Source organism: Vombatus ursinus, unplaced genomic scaffold (assembly GCF_900497805.2).
Source record: "Vombatus ursinus unplaced genomic scaffold, bare-nosed wombat genome assembly UNPS02007284.1, whole genome shotgun sequence".
NCBI lineage: Eukaryota > Metazoa > Chordata > Mammalia > Diprotodontia > Vombatidae > Vombatus > Vombatus ursinus.
Window position 1 is genome coordinate 27,743,129 of NW_020947062.1, and position 22,879 is coordinate 27,766,007.

Sequence of the window (22,879 nt, forward strand, 5' to 3'; positions counted from 1 at the left end):
GCCTAAAAATTTGGTTTTAAAATGTTGACAATGAAAAGTTGAGTGAACTAGAAACCTGGGGTTGAAGAGGCAGTGGAGGACATCCAACAATTCCTTCTCATCTCTTCTGTCTCTAATGATGGTTCAGGGAAATGTGATTAAAAACATTTGTAGATAAAGACCACTTATTCATTCTTAAGGTTTAATAATTTTTATTAAGAAATTTTGGAGTGGTTTTTGCCATAGTTTTCCCCAGTATCCCTTCTCTTCCTCCTTAGATAGAGGCATCCCATATGCCAACAAATAGTATTTTTTTAAAGAAGAAAAATTAGCGTAACTGATCAATACATTGAATAAGCCTGAAAATATCTGCAGTAGTTTAAAGAAAGTTTGGTAAGGCGGAGTCAGATTGGTATAGTGAAATTCATCCATATTAATGCCTGACTCTTCCAACACACTTCCTCTACAACAACCTAGAAAATGCCCTAAACCAAATTCTGATTGGAAAAACCAAGAAAAAAGCCATAATGAGTCATTTTTTTCCCGGTCCAGAGCAATTCAGGAATACAGGTCTTTGGACACTGTTATTTAAGAGCACAGCATGGTGATAACAGCAACAGAAGTGGAATGGGGAGTGTTCTAGCACCCAGGCACAGGAAGGGGACTGTGAGAACACCAGGGCAGCAAGCACTGGGACAAAACAAGATCCTAGGTTTCCCTTGAACTAGCACCAGGAGCAGGAATGGGTGCTATCTGGCAGATCTGTCTCCTATCATTTAGTTCTGGCTCATAGATCCAAGGTGTAGAGAAGTGGGTGCAGCTATGTGCAGGACCCAGCCTGAGGACTGAGCCTGATATGAAGTCCAGAAATTGACATGTGTGGCCCAAGAGTAGAGCAGTGACTCCATCCTAACCTTTAACCCAGCACAGATGCCTTCACGGGAAACTCAAGGACAAGAGACCAAGACCGAAGGGGAGCCTGCAGTTCAGTTGTTCTGACCCTGCAGAATCTTCCGATGTGCGAACAGTGACCAACTGCAGCAGTGGTCTACCCAAACTCAACTACACACACATCAGCAAACCCAAACTGCATCAGGAACTTGCAGAACTCAGATGAGCAGGGCTTCAAAGCAGCAGAAACTCAGACTAGACACCCCCATGGGAGTGAGCAGAGCTCAACACTTATGTGAAGTCCAAATCATGAAGTAGCCCAGAAGAATGAGTAAAACAAAACATGCGCAACACTTGTGGCTCTGCCACCTCTGCAAAGGACTGCCACGTCTTTTCATGTCTCTTCTTTTGAGTCACTCTTTTGTTTTTGGTTTTGTTTTGTTCATTTTATAGGATTCACTTAAGATTTTTTTGGTGTATAGTTCTTTCCATTTGTATTGTTGTAGTAGTTGTGCTATTCACATAATTAGAGAGAAGCAGCCGTGGATAGAGAGCTAGTCACAGTGTTAGGAATATCTGAGTTCAGGTCCTGCCTCAGACACATACTGTCTATTAATCTCTCAGTGCTCCCAGAAACTCTCTAAAACTTGAGTCTGTAGTAGCAAAGCAGGCATTCCCCAGGAGTCACTCTAGACAAATGAAGCCACCTAGCTGGTCTTGGCATAACCATGTGTATTTTCATTAATGAGTCCAGTGCTCAAATGGATCTATTCCCTTTACTATTTGGGATGTTCCCTAAGCCTAGGAGGCCCAGCCATCCATGATGTCACCTCTGGCCCTTGCCTCAAGGTAGGTCCCAAGAAGATGGGATTAGCCCATCTTCTTTTCTTATTACATATTTCTCTGGTGGCAGCTTCTTTTTTTTTTTTTTTTTTTTGGCTAGGCAGTGTGGTTAAGTGACTTGTCAAAGGTCATACAGCTAGTAAGTGTCAAGTGTCTGAGGCCGAATTTGACCTCAGGTCCTCCTGACTCCCAACGGCCTGTGCTTTATCCACTGCATTACCTACCTGCCCCTGGGTGGCAGCTTTTACTCCTGTTCTTTTCCAGTTTTCTTTGTTGGTTGTTGGTTGCAGCAGCCAACTCACCTCCATCCCCCTTTGTTTGATATTCGTTGTCTTATTCTTTGGTTATTCTTGTCTTCCATGTGTTGTAGCCATACATTGAAACTGTAGGAATATTTTTAAATGGGCCTTTGTTCCTAAGAGGAACTTGAGGTCACCAAAGGAACTTTGTGATTTCCAGAAGGCCATCTGTTCTCTTGTTTAATCCTGCCTCCAGCTTGTTTGTACAATATAAACTTGGTATTTGTATTATTATTTGTACAATTCATAAGTTAATCTACCTTGAGTAAATTCATTGCAGTACTTTTATTATAGATCTTGACTATTTTAATAAAAATGAGGATGCATTACTGAAACTACTTGTACTTTTCATTTCAGGGCTTTGTTCTTAATGTCAAAAAGCAATTTTCAACCTCCAAAGCTAAAAGAAAAGACCAAATGGTAAGTCAGAATGCACAGACTCATAGACTTTTGGGCTAGATGGAACTTTAGATACATCCCCTAACTTTGTTTTTATAGCTGAGGAAATTGAGGCCTAGAAAAAGTGTGTGGAGAGAGTCCTCTCTCAGAGGAGGTGTGAAGCAATGGACACATTATTTTTTATTTAGTACATCTCCTGTATTAAATACATCCATTTTTTACAGTGAAAACAAAGTTGAAATCAATGTCAACAAAAATGAGTCATCATGTCAAATTTACTCCATCTGACAGTGTAGGGCAGTGATTGGCCTATCAGATTTCAGGAAAATACAATGCTGTACATCCCAGTCAGTGAATGTAGGTTTATGACACAGATGTGTAGTGTTCTCTGCTTGTCACATTGGAATGATAAGTATGTAAACTCAAAGTTGGTCTTTATGTGGGAGTTAAAAGTGCCATAATATCAGTTCTATTTCTCAATGTCATTCATTTTGGTAGATACAGTATGATCTGATTTTTTTTAAAGGCAAACTTCTTAAAAATTGAAATAGCTCAAGAATGATTGCAGATAATGATTTGAAACTTTCAGAAATTACATTTTAAAAAAATTCTATCTTAAATTTTTTGTTATTACTTTTTAAAAAAATAAAGTAATAGCCCTTCCTGATAGTTAAATCCAAAACTGTTTTGAATGGACTTGTTTCTCAATGTAAATTATCAAAATGTGATGTCATTCTTTTTCAGCCACATTCAGAATTGATATATTGTGTTTATAAAAGGTATAGAAGAAAATTCTGTTTCACACAAAATTGTGGGATAAGTTAGCGCAATCTGTAATGCTAAGTTAGAGAAGCTAGAGAACTCTTTATTTACCCAAATCCACAATGTTGTAAGATTTTTAGGTTCTTACGGCTGTTTGAATGTGCTATCCCACAATAGTCTGTTAATGGTTTTTCTTCAGCTGGAGTGAGACAAAGCATATCATGTCTACCCAAGGCAAATGGGCATCTGTCCATCCATGTATAGGCAAGTCTTTGCCTTTAAGAGTAAAACGACAAGTGCTTTTGTAGCCTGGTCTCCTGTTTTATTTGCAGGGCATGTTATTTAAAAATTGGGAAATATTCTGTTTGGAAGAAGATGCGAGGTGGGTGATTATTGAATTATTTGTAGCCCTATCTTTTCCTAAGTGTAGTCACTTTGTCCTTCTGGATCAGGGTGTAAATTTAATGACTTCACATTGATTAACTAATTTAAAATACTAACTAAAAGAGCAAAATTAGTAAATAAATATCTACTAAATACATATTTCAGAAGGTGATTTAAAAAGAAATGAATGTCTTCATATTCATTATCTAGTAATAATTAAACATTCACAACCCTGACTGGGCTCAGAGGGTCTGAGGAATTTACTTGCTTTCTCCCTCTCTACTATGGGGCCTCTCTCTGTTCTGGATCCATGTACCAGGTGACAGTCCTTGGGGAGCATATCCTCCTAAAACAAGGGTCAGGTTGACATTCTCTCTCCCTCTCCTTCTCTTTCTCCTTTTCCCTCTCATCTCTTTTTTTTTTTTTAAACTTTGGGATCTGTATATTCCTCTTCTTATTGAAAAAATAATGGAAACCTGAGTAATCCCATGAAATCAAAACCAAAAGTTACCTGCTTCTCCCCCCCCCACTGCTTTGCTGTTTTTTAAAATTAATTTTGTTTAATCAACAATCACTTCCATAAACTTTTGAGTTTTAAATTTTTCTCCCTCTCCCTCCCCAAGACAGTGTGCAATCTGATATAGGCTCTACATATACATTCCTGAGGGGCAACTAGGTGGCGCATTGGATAGAGCACCGGCCCTGGATTCAGGAGGACCTGAGTTTAAATCTGGCCTCAAACACATAACACTTACTAGCTGTGTGACCCTGGCCAAGTCACTTTAACCCCATTGCCTAGCCAAAACAAAACAAAAACAAATACATATACATTCCTATTAAACATATTTTCACATTAGTGATGTTATAAGGAAGAATTAGAACCAATAGGAGGAACCACAAGAAAGAGAAAACAAAATAAAACAGAAGAAAAAAATGGTTTGCTTCTATCTGCATTCAAACCCCATAGTTCTTTCTTTGGATGTGGATAGCATTTTCCATCATGAGACCTTTGGAGATGTCTTAGATCCTTGCATTACTGAGAAGGGCTAAGTTTATCAACCTTAGTCATCACACAACGTGGCTATTACTGTGTACAACGTTCTCCTTGTTGTATTCACTTCACTCAGCATCAGTCCATATAAGTCCTTCCAGGTTTTTCTGATGTCTGCCTGCTCATCATTACTTATAACACAATAGTATTCCATTACATTTATATGCACAACTTGTTCAGCCATTCCCCAGTTGATGGGCATCTCCTCAATTTCCAATTCTTTGCCACCACAAAAAGAGCTGCTATAAATATTTTTGTACATGTGCGTCCTTTTCCCATTTTTATGATCTCTTTGGGATACAGCCCTAGAAGTGCTATTGCTAGGTTCTCTCATCTCTTTCCACACTCACTCCATAGCTTCAGGGGAAATTACTTGCTTATGCTTAAATTTTGGTTCATATTTAGAGTTTCCTCATAATGTCAAGTAGAAGGGTACTCAACCTACAATGTAAGTCAGATATAGGAAAGTTGTTTGTTTCTATTATACAAGAAAATGCTTAATACACCCAGACACATAAAGGCACATTAATAGAAAAATATACAGCAATAGTTACATTACTACTGTGTTATTCTAATGGGAGGTTGAAGCTTAAAGCATCAAAACATTATGCAGTTTGTGGGATTATTAAACAGAGATTTTACATTTCACTTCAGCACTATACTCTCTAATTATCTCTTAAGTCCATGTCTTTCAGCAAGCCAGGCCAAATCTTGGGTTTATCCTCCTTTGAATGTTCTCCTCCAAGGAGCACTATAGTGGATTTAGAAGAGCCCCTTCCGGGATTCAGACAGCACCAGTTGAAAACCCAGGATATTTCAAACTTTCTGACTCAGACTGCTTCCAAGGATACTGCAGTTATCTTGGGATCAGCATTTGGTTATCTCTGATCAAGAAGAAGAAGCTATATAGAAGAACAGCCATGTAGGCCGAGATTCAAGCTCACTTAGCTGAGTTTCTACTCTAGGTGCCATATAGGAGCAATTGCCACAGAAAAGACCACTCCTCCTGGACCCCTAATGGAGAGTCCCAGAGTTGTACAGTGCCATCTGTGACATATCTATCAAGTGAGGGCTTTTTTTTTTTTAATACTTAGTAATTCTGTAAAGCAACTTTATATGATACAGGTAACTTTTGATGTCACAGACATAACTTTTTAATATTTGGGGTTTTTTCCAATTACATGTGAAAACAATTTTTAACATTTTTAATAAAATTTTGAGTTCCAAATTCTCTCCACTTTCTCTTCATTGAGAAGGCAAGCACTTTGATACAGATTATACATCTGTGGTCATGCAAAACATATTTCCATATTATCCATGTTGTGAAAGAAAACAGATCAAAAAAAAAACCAAGAAAAATTAAGAAAGTTAAAAAAAGTATGCTTCAGTCTACATTCCAACTCCTTCAGTTCATTCTCTGGACGTGGATTTTTCATCGTGAGTCCTTTGGAATTGTCTTAGATCATTTTGTTGCTGAGAATAGCTAAGTCATTCACAGTTGATCATCATGCAATATTGCTGTTACTGCGTACAATGCTCTCCTGATTCTGCTCACTCCATTTTGCGTCAGTTCATGTAAGTCTTTCCAGGCTTTTCTGAAAGCATCCTGCTCATCATTTCTTATAGCACAGTAATATTCCATCATAATCATATACCAAAACTTGTTCAGCCATTCCCCAATTGATGGGTATTCCCTCAATTTTTAATTCTTTGCCACCACTAAAAGAGCTACTATAAATATTTTTGTATATATAGGTCCTTTTTAAAAAATATATATCTTTTGGGGATACAGACCTAGTATCTTTTTAAAACTTTTTTAAAGGTTTATTTGCTTAGTAAAAGGATTTAATTCTTTTTGGAAAAATTCTCATCTTGCCATCATGCATGTCCACTTCCAAAATACAGATTCAGTTTGCTGGGTTGCATACTACCTATGGTTACAAAGCAAATACTAGTTTTCTTTTTTGTCAGTAATAGTACTTAAAGATATTAGAGGATCTGAATGATAGGGTATAGTGGATTCTTATTTTTTAGATTTTGGGTTAAAGAACTTAGTTTTTCAGTATTTACACTGATTAAATTATAATTATTATCTTTATTTAGACTAGTTTCACCTGCTTCAGTAAATTTCCTTTTCAAACCAATTGTGTAGATATCCATCACAAAAAAATACTCACTTTTAAAACATTACAGAGTGTAAAAAATTTAGTAATTAAATTTTTATTTGCTTTTCAAAAATTTCAAATACTTATCTGCGTGTACCCTTACTCTACCCTAACTTTGATCATGAATGGTTGATTTTTTAAAATTTTTTTTTAAAAAATTTTTAACATGTGTACTTAAAACTTTGGATTACAAATTTTCTCCCTTCCTCCCTCCCCACCCACCCTCATTGAAGAGGCAAGCATCTCGATACAGGTTATAGATGTGTAGTCATGCAAAACACTTATATGGTAGTCCTGTTGTGAACAACTAAGTATGTTTCCCTTCATCCTATCCCACCCCCCATTTATTCTATTCTCTCTTTTGACCCTGTCCCTCCTCAGAAGTGTTTGCTTCTGATTATCCCCTCCCCCAATCTGCCCTCCTCTCTATCAACCTCCTGCTCTCTTGTCCCCTTCCCCCTTATTTTCCTGTAGGGTAAGATAGATTTCCATACCCCATTCTGTATGTTATTCCCTCGTTAAGCCAAATCCTGTGAGACTAAGATTCACTCATTCCCTCTCACCTTCCCCCATTTCCCCTCCACTGTAAATGCCTTTTCTTGTCTGTTTCATGTGATATAATTTACCCCATTCTACTTCTCCCTTTCTCTTTCTCTCAGTATAATCCTCTCTCACCCCTTAATTTTATTTTCCAGATATCACCCCTTCATCTTCAGCTCACCCTGTGCCCTCTATCTATCTATCTATCTATCTATCTATCTATCTATCTATCTATCCATACATATAATTTTTTCCCTCCCACTACCCTAATACTGACAAAGGACTCATGAGTTACAAATATCATCTTTCCATGCAGGAATGTAAACAGTTCAACCTTAATAAGTCTCTTATGATTTCGCTTTTCCTGTTTACCTCTTCCATATTTCACTTGAGTCTTGTATTTGAAAGTCAGATTTTATATTCAGCTCTGGTCTTTTCCTCAAGAATGCTTGAAAGTCCCCTGTTTCACTGAATGACCATTTTTTACCCCGAAGGATTATACTTAGTTTTTCTGGGTAGGTGATTTTTGGTTGTAGTCCTATCTCCTTTGCTCTCTGGAATATCATACGCTATGCCCTCCGGACCCTTAATGTAGAAGCTGCTAAATCTTGTGTTAACATGATTGTGTTTCCCCAATACTTGAATTGTTTCTTTCTGGCTGCCTAGGAATTTTCTCTTTGACCTGGGAATTCTGGAATTTGGCTACAGTATTCCTAGGAGTTTTCCTTTGGGGATCTTTTTCAGGATGTGATCAGTGGATTCTTTCTATTTCTATTTTGCCCTCTGGTTCTAAAATCTCAGGGCAGTTTTCCTTGATAATTTCTTGAAAGATGATGTCTAGGCTCTTTTTTTGATCATGGCTTTCAGATAGTCCAATAACTTTTAAGTTCTCTCCCCTGGATCTATTTTCCAGGTCAGTTGTTTTTCCAATGAGATATTTTACATTCTCTTCTATTTTTTCATTCTTTTGGGTTAGTTTTACAGTGCCTTGATTTCTCATATAGTCACTAGCTTCCAATTTCTCCATTCTAATTTTTAAGGAAGTATTTTCTTCAGTAAGCTTTTGGACTTCCTTTTCCATTTGGCCAATTTTGCATTTTAGGGCATTCTTCTCCTCATTGGTTTTTTGGACCTCCTTTGCCATTTGGGTTAGGCTATTTTTTAAGGTGTTATTTTCTTCAGTATTTTTTTGGGTCTCCTTTAGCATCCCTCTGAGTTTTTCCTCTTCTTCTCTTATTTGCTTCTCAAAATCCTTTTGGAGCTCTTGCATGGCCTGGGACCAATTCATATTTTTCTTGGAGGCTTTGGATGTAGGAGCTTTGGCTTCGTTGTCTTCTTCTGGTTGTATATTTTGATCTTCTTTGTCACCAAAGTAAGATAATATAGTCTGACTCTTTTTGCGCTGGTTGCTCATGATCCCAGCCAATTACTTAAGTTATAAACTCTTTGTTAAGGTAGGGGTCTGTTTCCAGTGTGGAGAATATACTGTCCCAAGCTTTAGGAGTTTTGTGCAGCTGTTTTCAGAGATACTTCTAGGGACCTGTAAATTTTCAGTTCTTCCAAGGTGGTATGATCAAGGGTGAGGTGTTTACTCCTTTCCTGGCCTGTGCTCTGGTCTATGAGTGACCACAAGCACTCTTTTCTGTCTTGGAACTGTGAGGAGGATTTCCTCTCCACAGACACTACAATGTGCTCCACCATGCCAGCACTCCTCCTCGCCCCAGGACCACCACCCAGAACTGTGACGTAGATCCAAGCATGGGCAAAGCAAGAGAATCCTGCACCAGCAGAGAGATACCTGCAATACACCTCTGATCAGCCACTCAATTTCCCCTCAGTCTGTGGGCTGAAAGCTCAGGAGGCAGCCGCCACCCTGGGGTTGATCTTGGGGAATGGGGCTGGCACCCTCCGCTTATCTCTCACCGCAGAAACAGACTTTTCCCACTGACCTTCTAAGTTGTCTTTGGCGTTCATGAGTTGAGAGGTCTGGAAACCGCCACAGCTGCCTGTGATTCAGTCCTCTGAGGCCTGCACCAGCTTCTCTGTGGCCTGTGCGCCCATGCTGAACTGCGTTTCTCTGTCAGCCTGGCGCGATATACCTTTCCGATCAAGCATCCAGGTTGTCTTGGGCTGGAAATTTGTTTCACTTTGTCTTTTTGTGGCTTCTGCTGCTTTAGAATTTGTGTAGAGCCATTTTTTATAGGTATTTGGAGGGATTTGGGGAAGAGCTCAAGCAAGTCATTGCTTTTACTCCGCCATCTTGGCTCCACCATGAATCATTGTTTTTAATAAAATTTTTGTTCATCATTATCATCATAGTAGCTAGCATTTATATAGCACTTTAAGGTTTGCAAAGGGCTTTACAAATATTACCTCATTTTATCCTCACAACAATCCTGGGAGTAAGGTGTTATTATTATCATTATTTACAGATGAGCAAACTGGGACAGATAGAAGTTCAGTGACATGTGAACAGTCACACAGATAATAAGTTTCTGAGGCAGAATTTGATCTTAGATCTTCCTGACTCTTAAGTCCAACACATTTTCTTAGACTTTTTAACAAAAATTAATTTTGTGTTGTCACAAATTTGTTAAATAATGGAAAAAGCCTACCTAATAATCTTATATGACTTTATAATTTGTCATTTTTGGGGGGATGGGAGAGGGCTTGGTTTACCAAACCAAAGGAAAGAATTGAAGCAAGGAATTGAAAGAAAATTAAGCCTTTTCATCTTAAATTTCTGAATTTTCCATATTGTGAATCAATCAACAAGCATTTATTAACTGCCTACTATATACCAGACACTGTTCTAATCACTGGAGATGCGCAAAAAGGTCCTTTATCTTAAGAAGTTCACAGTCTAAAAGGGAAGATAATATGCAAACAACTATGTATAAACCAGCTGTATTCAGGATAAATTCAAAATAATCAATAGAGGGAAGTCACTACCATTAAGAGGGATTGGGATAGGCTTTCTCTGAAAGGGAGGATTTTAATGAGGCTCAAAAGAAGCTAGGAAGTGGAAATGAGGAGGAGGAGCAGCATTCAAGTCATGGGAGACAGCCAATGAAAAGGCCCAAAATTGAGAGATGGAGTATATTGTTCAAGAAATAGCAAGGAAGCCAGTATCACTATATCACAGAGTACATAGGAGGTATAAGAAGATTGGAAAGGTGTGTGTATAGAGAGAGGGCATGTTATGAAGGGCTTTATTTGACAGATAACTTATCTTTGATCCTGGAGGTGATAGTGAGTCACTGGAGTTTATTGAGTAGAGAGGGGTGACATGGTCGGACCTGCACTTAGGAAAACCATTTTGACAGTTGAGTACAAAATGACACAATCCTTTCTTAAAGAACCTGCATCTTACACTAGTTTATACAGAATAAATAGAAAATAAATAGAAATAATTGTACAAAGCAGTTAAATACGAGATAGTTTGAAAGGAAGGTCACTAAACAGTCTAGATATAATTCTCTTCAATAAAAATACTGCTTTTCCATTACTGAAAGGTATTCCATTGTGGCTTATTTAATAATTTTTTTTTTTTTTGAGGAAAGAATGTTTAACCCATCACATTTTACAGTGAATGATTTTTGAATCTCAAGTGCTCAGTATTATGGTATATTAAGGTTCACAGATGAGTTCAACTATGGATCTGGTCTACTGTTCAGTTGTTAAATATCTAGTTCAAATTAAGTTATACCTCAGAATATCCTTCAAAAATCTGAAAACTTGAAGTTTGTAGATATTCTATATGAATAATAGTTATATTACTAACTCATTTGATATACTGTCAGCAAGAGTTGGGAATGATATAAGCCTTAATTCAAGAATTAAATATTCTTAGGTTCTAAATAAATTTGATATGTAAGCTTGTTTTAAAAAAGGGAGAACCTTTGAATACATAGAGAACCTGAATGGTGGTGGTGGTAGTGGTGCCACTGAGAAATGGAACTAATGTAATTGCTATAATTAGTTTTTAGAAGTTCCACACAAAAATAATTTAATTTCAGATTTATACAGTTCACTTTCATATTGAAGCAAGCAGCTTATGCCAGTTGACAGGAGCAAGTCACTCTAGCATAGAGCATCTGCCAATTCAAATTTGACCTCATTTGTGTCTGCTTCATTAAATAATCACTACCTTGTATTCACTGTCAGTTGGAGCGAATTTGCTACATTATATTCTCACTTTTGTTGACTTTGATTGAAATTTTATTTTCACTTTAAAAAATAGACTTATCTATGAAGAATTTGTACTACAAACAGTTGATTTCCCCATCCCCTCCCCACAACTCACTCCTGTCTTAAGAACCTTCTGTAGCCACTAGGTATCTTTGTCATCCTTCAGTGCCTCTGTTTCGAGGTACTCAAGTCAGTTGACACTCAAAAGTCAAAGACTTTGGTAGTTACTGCCTGTCTCTCAAGTGGCGGATTGCTTCTTCTTTTTCCTAACCCCTAATAGGCATAATGGAAGTAGCAAAAAGCTACCTTTGTCATCCAAATCCTTTCTAGTGGGCTATAGTAATAGAATTTTGAGCTGGCAGTACCCTGAGAAATCAGATAGTCTAATTTTCTCATTGTAGAGATGAGGAAATATGTTAGAGAAGTTGTGACTTCCTAAGGTCACACAGGTAATAAGTAGCAGCACCAGAATCAACCTAGGTTCTTTGATGCCAAAGCCAGTGTTCTTTTCACACAGCACACTGCTGTTCCTCTTCTAGCCCAAGGAACCTGAAGGTGATAAGAAAGCTCCTTCCCTTGATAACATCTGTCTTGTTCCCAACTTGTCTTCTCTGCATCTTCTTTTCCCCAAAGGCACAGTAGGGTGCCACCTGGCCTTTTTACCTCTAGGGTGTCCTCATAGCTATGCTTTTGCAGACTAGGCAATCTGAAAAGGAAATTGTGGTTTCTGAATGGTGCTTTTATTACAAAATACAGAACTTTGTGTTCTTAATTGTCCAACTTTTTTGTTTCCACTTATCAAAGTATTTGATTCTTAGTAATGGCATTGTTACATTAATATTGTCTAATCCTTGTTTGCCGATAAAGGCTTGGATGTTTTCAACTGAATAAGTTGAATTATTTTGTAAATTTTGAAGCTTTATGGTGCTGAGTGGCCTCAAGTATATATTGATATTTACCAGACTTTATAAATTACATTTACAGAGTAATGTCAGTAATATTATAAAACCAGTAGTAATGAAACATATCTGTACGTGTTTTTTTTTAATCTAAAGGTCATCAACATTCCATAATTTTGTCAAAATAGCATTAACCAAAAATCCAAAAAAGAGGCCAACAGCTGAAAGACTTCTAACTGTAAGTGTTTAATTACATGATATTTGTGTGTAATTTCAAACAGAATTTTGAAGTATCGTTAGAATGACTTTCTCCTTTGAACTGAAATATTCAGTTTTTTCCTTTGTAATGGTTACTCCTAGAAGAGGAACCAAACATTTTTTTCATATAAGATAAAATACTTTGGGGTTTGTGATTTTATTATTATAGCACAAGTCTGTAAGCATAAACAATGATATTTTATTAAAAATCAGTGCCAGAATTTATAGGCACCCAAAGAAAAATATTTTTGATAAAATTTTATTTAAATTTTTTTTCATAGTTTAAATATTTTGGTTTTTTATATGAAGATAATGCTCTTTACTGATATGTACTTTGAATTGATTTTTCAGTAGTGGATAATGGACTGCACTGAACCGTTTAGAGTCTTTGGCCCACCAATCCAATATGTATAACATTTGTGAGGTCATTGGCCAGTGTCTTAAAAATATAATACTAATTGTAGCCAAATTTTTTAGCTTTAATTCATATTTGGGCCAGTCAGTTTTGCAAAAGAAACTCTGACTCTCAACTATGGACTTCATTGCTATAAGTAAATTGTATACAAATGACATGTAATTCAATACTTTTTAAAGTTGATTTGCATAGTAACGGCTCTTTTATTTGCTTTTATACCATTTCCCGAATGAAAAAAGTAAAATAATGAATTCTGTAGGTGATATACATATATAAAATTTTAATCTCAGAATATATTTTTGTTTCTTTCTTTATTAAGCATAGTTTTGTAGGACAGCCTGGTCTCTCAAGGGCACTAGCAGTTGAATTGTTGGACAAAGTAAATAATCCAGACAACCATGCACATTATATTGAAGGAGATGATGATGATTTTGAGGTGAGGAAACATTTATACTCTCATATTGGAGAATCGATATGTATAAAGATATAATTAATAGCCTGTGTCATATAACTTAAACTACTGTTAAAAATTTTTGGCCCACAAAAATGATTAGCTAATAAAATCAGCACTTTCCCTACCTATATTTGCTGATGATAGCAAATCTTGTCTTCTGGTCTGTTCCTTTTACTGCTTTCTTTATCCCCAGATTAATGTTTTATGATCTGGATCCCCAGTAAAGTCATTAAGGTAAAGTCATTAAGAAATTAGAATTAGGTATAGGTCATGAAGTATGCAATCTCTATGCTCATCTGTCAGTATGGCCTTTCTCTTTCCCTTAGAAATAATTTGATCCATAAATACTGCATGTTATTTTGGCCAAATCCTTCTCCCAAAACTCTAGTTTCTATCTTGAACCAGCAGTTCAGTTGAGAATTTGATAACGCATTTCCTTTGCTTTATCTATTTGATTCAATATCAATTTAATTAAATTGATAATTTTATCCATTTAAAGTTTTTAAAGTTTATAAACATTGCAGTTAACCAACAAGAGAATCAGGAATGATATTTTTTTGTTTCTCCAATTTGCAAAATTTTTTAAACACAAATGATATTATATTTAGAGTCTTCAAGGTAAGTTGTTTACATTGTAATCTCATTATTTTCTGAAGCAATCTTATTCAATCAAGCTTAACAATGTGCTTAATATTTCTAGGAAATATCATAGTAAGATAGATTTGATTTTTTAAGTACATTACTTTTAAAGTCTTGATCACGTTGAGGCATACCTGGTCCTCGGCTTATTTTCACCCAGACATCAGTATAAATGTGTATGTGTGGTGGGTGTGTGTACACACATGTGTACATACACGTGCCTATGGTTGTGAAAACACAGTATGGCTTAAAATCTTTAGTAACAATATTCCCAAGATCCACAAAGTCTACTTATCTCTCTCTCATCTTTTTTTTTTATTCTCATTCTTTTTCTTCCTTTCCTACTGTTTCTCTTTTCATTTTCCTATTCATTCCTTTTCTTTACATATTACATAATTTAGCTTTTAAAATTTATTACATGTAATTGTCTCTTAATTTATAAAGTGGACACATTTTATATTTTAATTCTTTCTTTAAAGAATAAGTGCTTAATGGCCTTTGATTTATTTTAAGTGGTCATTGGACCTCAGTAGAAAAAAAATCACCAGTATTTTAAAACCAAATTTCTTCATGTTTGCTCACTGACTAGAAATAGTCAAGAATTTTTAAAGTATTTCTTAAATCACACTTGTGAAGTTTGGTTTAATGAACAAGAGTTTTTCAAAAACAAATGAAATGAAGTGTTAAATATAAGATTGTTTACTCTTTAGGAAGCCTTTGACTAATCACAATTGTCAAAATTATTCCCTATATCCATTATATTTTTTCTTTGAATTTTCATTTAACTTATACTTGATTTTCATAATTTTTAAGTTTTTGGAAAACTTAAATTACAAAAGAGTTGTTGAAATTCAATTGTTTTGTGGTGTTACATTTACAGCCCCATGCAGTTGTTCGTCATACTATTCGGTCTACAAACAGGAATGTCAGAGCTGAACGAACAGCATCAGAGATAAACTGTATGTATTTACAATATAGATTAATTTGTCTGTGATGTTGTGTGGTTAAAAGTTCTTGGATTTCTTAAAGAATTTTCAGGGCTGAATGTATAATTATAGATTTTCAAAATTATTTTCTGACAAAATAATACCAAAATTTGGCTTATCTTTGCAGTCTTAATTACCTCATCTTAGTTTGATGTGTTTTTATTATTTTGTTAAAGCGAAGAATTATGATGGAAATTAGGTGTTATTTTTTAAAAAATTAGTTATCTATACATGATTTTTAGAGAAAGATTATAGAAAAGAGTTATTTTTTGAAAGGCTAGGATATAAGCATATGCCTTTATCACAGGTTTTAGAAGCACTCGATTTTTGTTGTTTCTCTTTATTTCAGTGGTTATGTTTAAATTTTTTTTTTAAGTAGACATTATGGTTATAAGACTTATTGATTTTGACATATCTCAATTCGATGTAATATCTGCCTTGAAAAAGATTCAAAATTGAATTAAGCCATCCCCCTCTTAAACCAGTGATTTTTTTAAACTACCAAATAAACATAAGTAAGCATGCTATGTAGAGATTTAATTTATTAACACTTACGACATAAGACCAGATTCTGTTTATAGTATACGTAGGCTTAATAGTTAGTATAATTGATGGGCATAGGTGATAAAAATCCATTTAATGAGTATAAATAGTACTATAGAATTTCAGATTTTATTTATATGTGTGTATATACACATATATAATATACACATATGCATACAGACATATTGTCCTCTATTCTTGGGCTGTTTGCATGTTGTCTCCTCCGTTAGATTTTGAGCTCCTTAAAGTCATGGGCCATTTTTAAAGACCTTTCTTTCTTTCTTTCTTTTTTTTTTAACTCCAAAACTCACTATATTTTATTTATTTATTTATTTATTTTTAGTTTTCAACATTCACATCCATAAGATTCTGAATTTTAAATTTTCTCTCCCTTCCTCCTGACCTCCCTCCCGAAGACAGTATGCAATCGGACATAGGCTCTACATATATATTCCTATTAAACATTTTCACATTAGTCATGTTGTAAGGAAGAATTAGAACCAATAGGAGGAACCACAAGAAAGAGGAAACAAAACAAAATAGAAGAGAAAAAAATAGCAAATAGTATACTTTGATCTGCAAACTCCATAGTTCTTTCTTTGGATGTGGATAGCATTTTCCATCATGAGAACTTTGGAGATGTCTTAGATCCTTGCACTGCTGAGAAGGGCTAAGTCTTGTCAACATTAGTCATTGAACAATGTGGCTGTTGCTGTGTACAATGTTCTCCTGGTTCTGCTCACTTCACTCAGCATTATTAGTTTATCCAAGTCTTTCCAGGTTTTTCTGAAGTCTGCCTGCTCATCATTTCTTATAGCACAAAAGTATTCCATTACATTCATATACCACAACTTGTTCAGCCATTCTTCAGTTGATGGGCATCCCCTCAATTTCCAATTCTTTGCCAACACAGAAAGAGCTGCTATAAATATTTTTGTACTTATGGGTCCTTTTCCCATTTTTGTGATCTCTTTGGGATATAGCCCTAGAAGTGTTATTGCTAGGTCAAAGGGCACATTTTTATAGCCCTTTGGGCATAGTTCCAAATTGCTCTGCAAAATTGTTGGATCACAGTTATATCACAATTCCACCAACAATGTATTAATGTTCCAGTTTTCCCATATCTTCTCCAACATTTATCATTTTCCTGTTTTGTCATGTAAGCTAAGATGATACGTATGATGTGGTACCTCAAAGTTGTTTTTATTTGCATTTCTCTAATCAATAGTGATTTAGAACATTTTTTCATATGACTGTAGATGGCTTTAATTTCTTCATCTGAAAACTGCCTGTTCATATCCTTTGACCATTTATCAATTGGAGAATCACTCGTATTCTTATAAATTTGACTTAGTTCTCTATATATTTTATTTTATTTTATTTTTTTCGAGGCAATTGGGGTTAAGTGACTTGCCCAGATTCACACAGCTAGTGAATGTTAAGTGTCTGAGACCGGATTTGAACTCAACTTCTCCTGACTCCAGGCTTGTGCTCTATCCATTTCACCACCTAGCTGCCCCTCTATATATTTTAGAAATGAGGAAGGGCCTTTCTTTTATATCCCCAATGTTCAACACAGTTCTTACCACATAGGAAGAGCTTAATAAATTTGTTGATTAGAAATTACATATGTGTAAGCTGCATGGCAGAGCATGCAAATATTTAAATTAAAAGTTAATCAAATTAGAAGGACAAATAAACAGCAAAATTTAATATATCCCTTTTAGACCTAGACAAATCCAACAGAAAAGTGAACAGGAGAAGTTAAGGGGCTTTAATAGAACTTTAGAAGAGTCAGATGTGGGGCAGCTAGGTGGTGCAGTGGATAGAGTGCCAGCCCTGAAGTCAGGAGGACCTGAGTTCAAATCTGGCCTCAGACCAAACACTCGACACTTAGTAGCTGTGTGACCCTGGGCAAGTCACTTAACCCCAATTGCCTTAAAAAAAAAAAAAGAGGAGTCAGGATTACTCATTGGTAGTGGAAAAGAATATACATAACTTAGCCATTCATGCCACCTTTTCGAAAATTGGCCATGTGCTAGAGCAGGGGTGGGAAACCTTTGCCCTTGAGGCCACATGTCACCCTGTGCTAGAGCATAAAAGTTTCACAAAGAAAAACAGAAATACTAAATTTTTATCAGCCACAATGTAATAAAAATTAGAATCAATAAGGGACCTTTGAAAAAAGGTTTCAAATTAATTTGAGATTAAATAATTTGATCCTAAAGAATTGATAGGCAAAAGAACTAATCTTAAAAAAGACTAGATAATTTCATCAAAGGAAAAAGACAATATACCAAGATTTTGGGGATAATGATTTTGGCTAGTACTTATATAGTGTTCTAAAGTTTGGCAACACTTAACACATGTTATTTTATTTGATCTTCACAAGAACGTTTGTGAAGTAAGTACTGTTATTATTCCCTTTTTACAATTGAGGAAACTGAGGCTGAGAAAGGTTAAGTGACTTTTCCAGGGTCACACATCTAGTGTCTGAGGCAGGATTCTATCTAAGGTCTTCCTGATTCCCAAGTCAGCACTCTAAACACTGTGACACCTAGCTGCCTCCAAAGCAACCCGTAGAGGAAAATTTATATTGCATAATCTTTTCATCGGCAAAATATAGAAAGAGTAGATCAATGAATTGGGCATGCAACTTTAAAAAAAAATTAGAAAAGCAACAAATCAGAAAACCCTAACTAAATTTAAAAAATAGAAAAGTGGGACATTAGAGATTAACACAATTGAAAGCAAAAAAAAAATTATTGGATAAACAAGTTATACTAGGAGATTTGAGGGATAGGAAGAATAAAACATTAGCTAATCTGATTTTTAAACTAGTTTCTAATATCTCAAACTACACTTAAAAAAGAAGAAAAAAAGAGCATCAAAGAAAAGATTTAAAGAAAATTCACAGAAGAAAACAGGAGATTTACAGAGCAACATTGCAGCTATGGCACTAATGTGTTGAATTAAGTTTAAACTAAATTTTTTAAAAAGTTGAGTATAATTAAATTCATTTTCTTTTTTCTCTTCTTTGTTTATGTAAGCATTCATATTCATGTCCAGTGTAAAATAACAGAAAAAAATTAGTTTAAAAAAGTATTATTGCATCGATCTGAATTTGCTATAAAGTATGTGTAAAGTGTATCTTGTGTACCTGTTTCTTAAAGAACAGTAGGTTTTATCATTTTTATTTTTTCCACAGTGGCTTACAACACAGATTAATTCTTACAGGTTTTATCAAAATTTTAGTGAGTGAACATTTGGAAATATAATTATCTGTTAAACATGTATTTTGCAGTTGACAAACTACAGTTTGAACCGCCTTTAAGAAAAGAAACAGAAGCACGTGATGAAATGGTAAAGGTCTTAATAATTTTTCTCTTTTGTTTTCATTTTCAAACAAAATAGCTGTCTTCATTTCATGTCAATCATTTGATTTTACACATGGAAAATTATAAGACTCAAAATTTTAACTTGAAATGGTTTTAAAGTGTTGTGCATGAGATTACCTTCAGGTGTGGATTTTGATAGCAGGTTTTAAAAAATGATTTGTCCTCTTTCCAAATGAAAATATTTACTTAACTTGTTAGACTTTTATAACAGAGGTCTCTCTAGGTAGTTGGTTCCCATGTTTTGAATGTTAGGGCTTATTTTCCTTTCCTACTTCCTATAAGACTTGTCGTAAATTATCTGTGTTACTTTTATGCCTTATGGTATTTTTAAGTATTCTTTAATTTATTGATACTTTTTTAACTTTGCCTTTATTTTATGAAGTTAAAAATGTTCCCAATTAGAAAGGAAAAGGTTTAACTAGTCTGTCTGTCTTTGAGATAGATATAGGTATAGATATGTAGACATAGGTATAAATAGATAGATATACCTGTATATTTGTTTTTACACAATATCTGACATAGTTCTGGGCTTAAGAGAATCTCCATTTTTCTAGCCTCATCACTTCTTGCTCTTATCTTCTCTATTTTAAAATTACAAAGTTTATCTAGTTATAGTTTTGCTTTATCCTTTAAAAAATAGGTGATGCATTTTTCACATTATTGGTTTTTATTTAGTTAGACTATAACATTTTGACATTTAGTTTATCTTTTGAGCTGCTGTTCTAATCTCATTTCTTTTGGACTTGCAACTTTGCCCTACCCTTTTTTCCAACCCTATTTTTCATTAACGCCTCTCCCCCTACTACTCTCTGCATTTCAGCTAAACTAGTGCTCTCTATTCTGATATACAACACAAGTGTCATCTATGTACATTTTCACTGGCTGTTCCCCATGCCTTGAATGTATTCCCTTCTCACCTCTACCTCCTAAAAATCTCTCTTCTTTAAAGAACAGAACTCAGATACCATCTTTCATGTGAAATCTTTTCTCAACTCCCTATTGTTAGTGCCCTGTCTTCTGACTACATTTTATTTAACTAACTTGTATTTATTTATATTTATTCTCTTTATATTTATTTTGAGTGTAGTTACATATGTAGTTTTTTGTTATTTCCTCATTAGGATATAGCACTTTATGAATTAAAGATTATTTCATTTTTAATAGATATTCAATAAATACATATTGATGGATTGATTGAACGAATAGAAATATTGTTTTTCCTGAATCAAACAATAATTCATCTTATAGTAAGTGTATGACATTAAATTGTATTTTCTTATTTCCTTAGGTAATGTCAGGTGACACAGACTTTTCATTACAGTGGAATCCTTTTGTAGATAGTGCAAACACCAGCAGGTAATGACTTAATAATGATAGATAATTTTTTTCTTTTTTGAGAAAAGGTGCCTTTTACAAATCTTCTTAGGTGTTGTTCATCTATATACTTTCAAGTGAGAAAGTAGTTAATGTCTAATTATGCCTGAATAACATTACAGATTGAATACTAGTATAAGGTTATATTTTCTTATCATAATTATGTGTTGTTGTTCAGTCGTGTCCAACTCTTCATGATCTTGTTTAGGGGTTAGAGATACTGGAGTGGTTTGCCGTTTCTTTCTACAGCTCATTTTACAAGTGAGGAAACTAAGGCAAACCGGGTTAAGCTAGTAAGTGTCTAGGCTGGATTTGAACTCAGGAAAATCAATCTTCCTGCCTTCAAGCCTGGTACTCTATCCATTGTGCCACCTAGCTGCCCTTTCGTAGTTAGATATATGTTTATATATATAAAAACATATATGTTTTTATTTTATTTTTGAAAAATAGCTTTTGCATAATGTAGTAGGTGGGTTAGTATTTTCAGTTTACTAACAATAAGTTAATTTGTCATTAACATTTCAAGTAATTATGATAGTGTTATAGCGTGATATGGTAGAAAAGATGAAGTATTTACATTTGAATAGGGAGAAAAGTAATGTGTCACCTCAGAACTTTAAATTTCTTCAAGAGTCATGGAAATAATTTTATTATATTTTAATAAGAAGAAAAATAAAGGGAAAAAGGAATATGCTAGAGAAGAAAAACATTAGTAAGGGGGTTTAAACTGATTATTATAATCAAAGTACAAGAGAAGACTATACAACATAGAGCAGTCCTGAATAACCTGCAGCCCACAGGCCACTTACAGATTTTGGGTGGCTCACGAAAAATGTAGAGGAAAACATCTTTTATATGTAGAGGAAATCATTTGGTGGGCCACAGGTTGTGCAGGCCTGATACAGAGGAAGAGATGGGTTAAGCAGACTACTTACATGAAGATCACTTTAATCAGAACCAGAGAAAGGAAAGATGAAGATAAGCATATACAAAGAATTTAGTGTAAAAATGAATAAAACTCAACAGCAGGTGGAAACAGGGAAGTGAGCATGATGTGGGAGTTAAGAAGGAAAGTAAATTCAAGTTAGATAATTGTAAGTGAAACAAACTCCAAGCCTGAAGACTGGATTATGAGGAGGGAAGTAAAGTGAAAGAAAAAAAGATGAGAACCTATCATCAGGAACTGGACAAGGGGAGGAGAAGAGAAGGACCATATCAGAACAGATTCCACGAAATACAAACAATGAATGTTGAACTTTTCCTTTTCTTTTACCACTTTCTTTATTGTATGTGAGTGAGTACAAAAAGGGAAAAAAGGTATAAGCAGATAGGAAGTAGGGAAATACTCAGTAGTTATAACTATAACATGATTGTGATAGGCTTCAACCATCAAACAGAAAAGGATGGCAGGATGTATTATAAAGCAGAATCCAGGGAAAGAATGGCTCACTGTTTGGAACACTGAGCCTAGAGTGAGGAAGACCTGACTTCAAATCTGGCCTCAGACACTGACCAGGTATGCGACCCTGGGCAAGTCACTTAACCTTTGACTCCGTTTCCTTAATGTAAAATGGGGATAATAACAGCACCTGCTTCACAAGGTTGTTGTGGGGATCAAATGAGATAATACTTGTTTTTTTAAAATGCTTAGCACAGTATCTGGCACTTAGTAAGCGCTATGTAAATGGCTTGCTTATTCCCTTCCCCTTCCTCTTTCCAGTATCCAGTAAGGTACACATGAAGCTAGAAGACTCACAAAGAGTTTAAATAAAATACAGGAGAAAAATCTGTTATTTCTAAGGTGACAGTAGGGATAATAATCCTGATCCTCTGACAAGACAAAAGTAAAAATAAATATGATTAAAAGAGAAAACACAGGGAAACTTCATTACTGTATGCCTAAAGCACCACAGATAATAAATTTCAATATTTGGTGTATGTATTGAATGACAAACTTTTAAATACTTAAGGAAAAAGTTTGTTTTTTTACAGAAATAGTAAACTATAATAATTTGGAGATTTTGGTGTACTCTTTTCAGATCTAGACAAATCTAACCAAAAAGATAAATAAGAAGATAAGGGCCTGAGCAGAATTTTAGAAAAGTTACAATATACTGTCAGTTTACTGAATGGGATCACAAGAAGAATATATGTATTTCTGATCTGTGTGTGGCAACTTTACAAAAATTGACCATGTTAAGGGCACATATTAATGTGGAAATACACAAACATACTAAATATATCTTTTAATTCACAGTGCAACAAAAATTATATTCAATAAAGGTCATTTTAAAGGTCCTTTTAATTGGAGATTAAATAACTTAATCTTAAACAATTGGTAGGTCAAAGATTAAATCTTGGAAACATTATTTCATTAAAAAAAAAAAAAAAAGGAAGTGATACAATATG

General features: G+C 34.8%; 1 protein-coding gene across 2 annotated transcripts in view; it reads left to right on the forward strand.

The window, feature by feature from the left end:
* Nucleotides 1–22,879, forward strand: part of MAP4K5 (mitogen-activated protein kinase kinase kinase kinase 5) — a 176,444-nt gene that overhangs the window by 107,811 nt on the left and 45,754 nt on the right. For both annotated transcript variants that reach the window (XM_027849199.1, XM_027849198.1), the window contains exons 10-15: nt 2,370–2,432; nt 12,560–12,641; nt 13,396–13,512; nt 15,050–15,128; nt 19,003–19,061; nt 20,385–20,452. In XM_027849199.1, the coding sequence (XP_027705000.1) occupies nt 2,370–2,432; nt 12,560–12,641; nt 13,396–13,512; nt 15,050–15,128; nt 19,003–19,061; nt 20,385–20,452 (468 nt within the window). The remainder of the gene's footprint in view (nt 1–2,369; nt 2,433–12,559; nt 12,642–13,395; nt 13,513–15,049; nt 15,129–19,002; nt 19,062–20,384; nt 20,453–22,879) is intronic.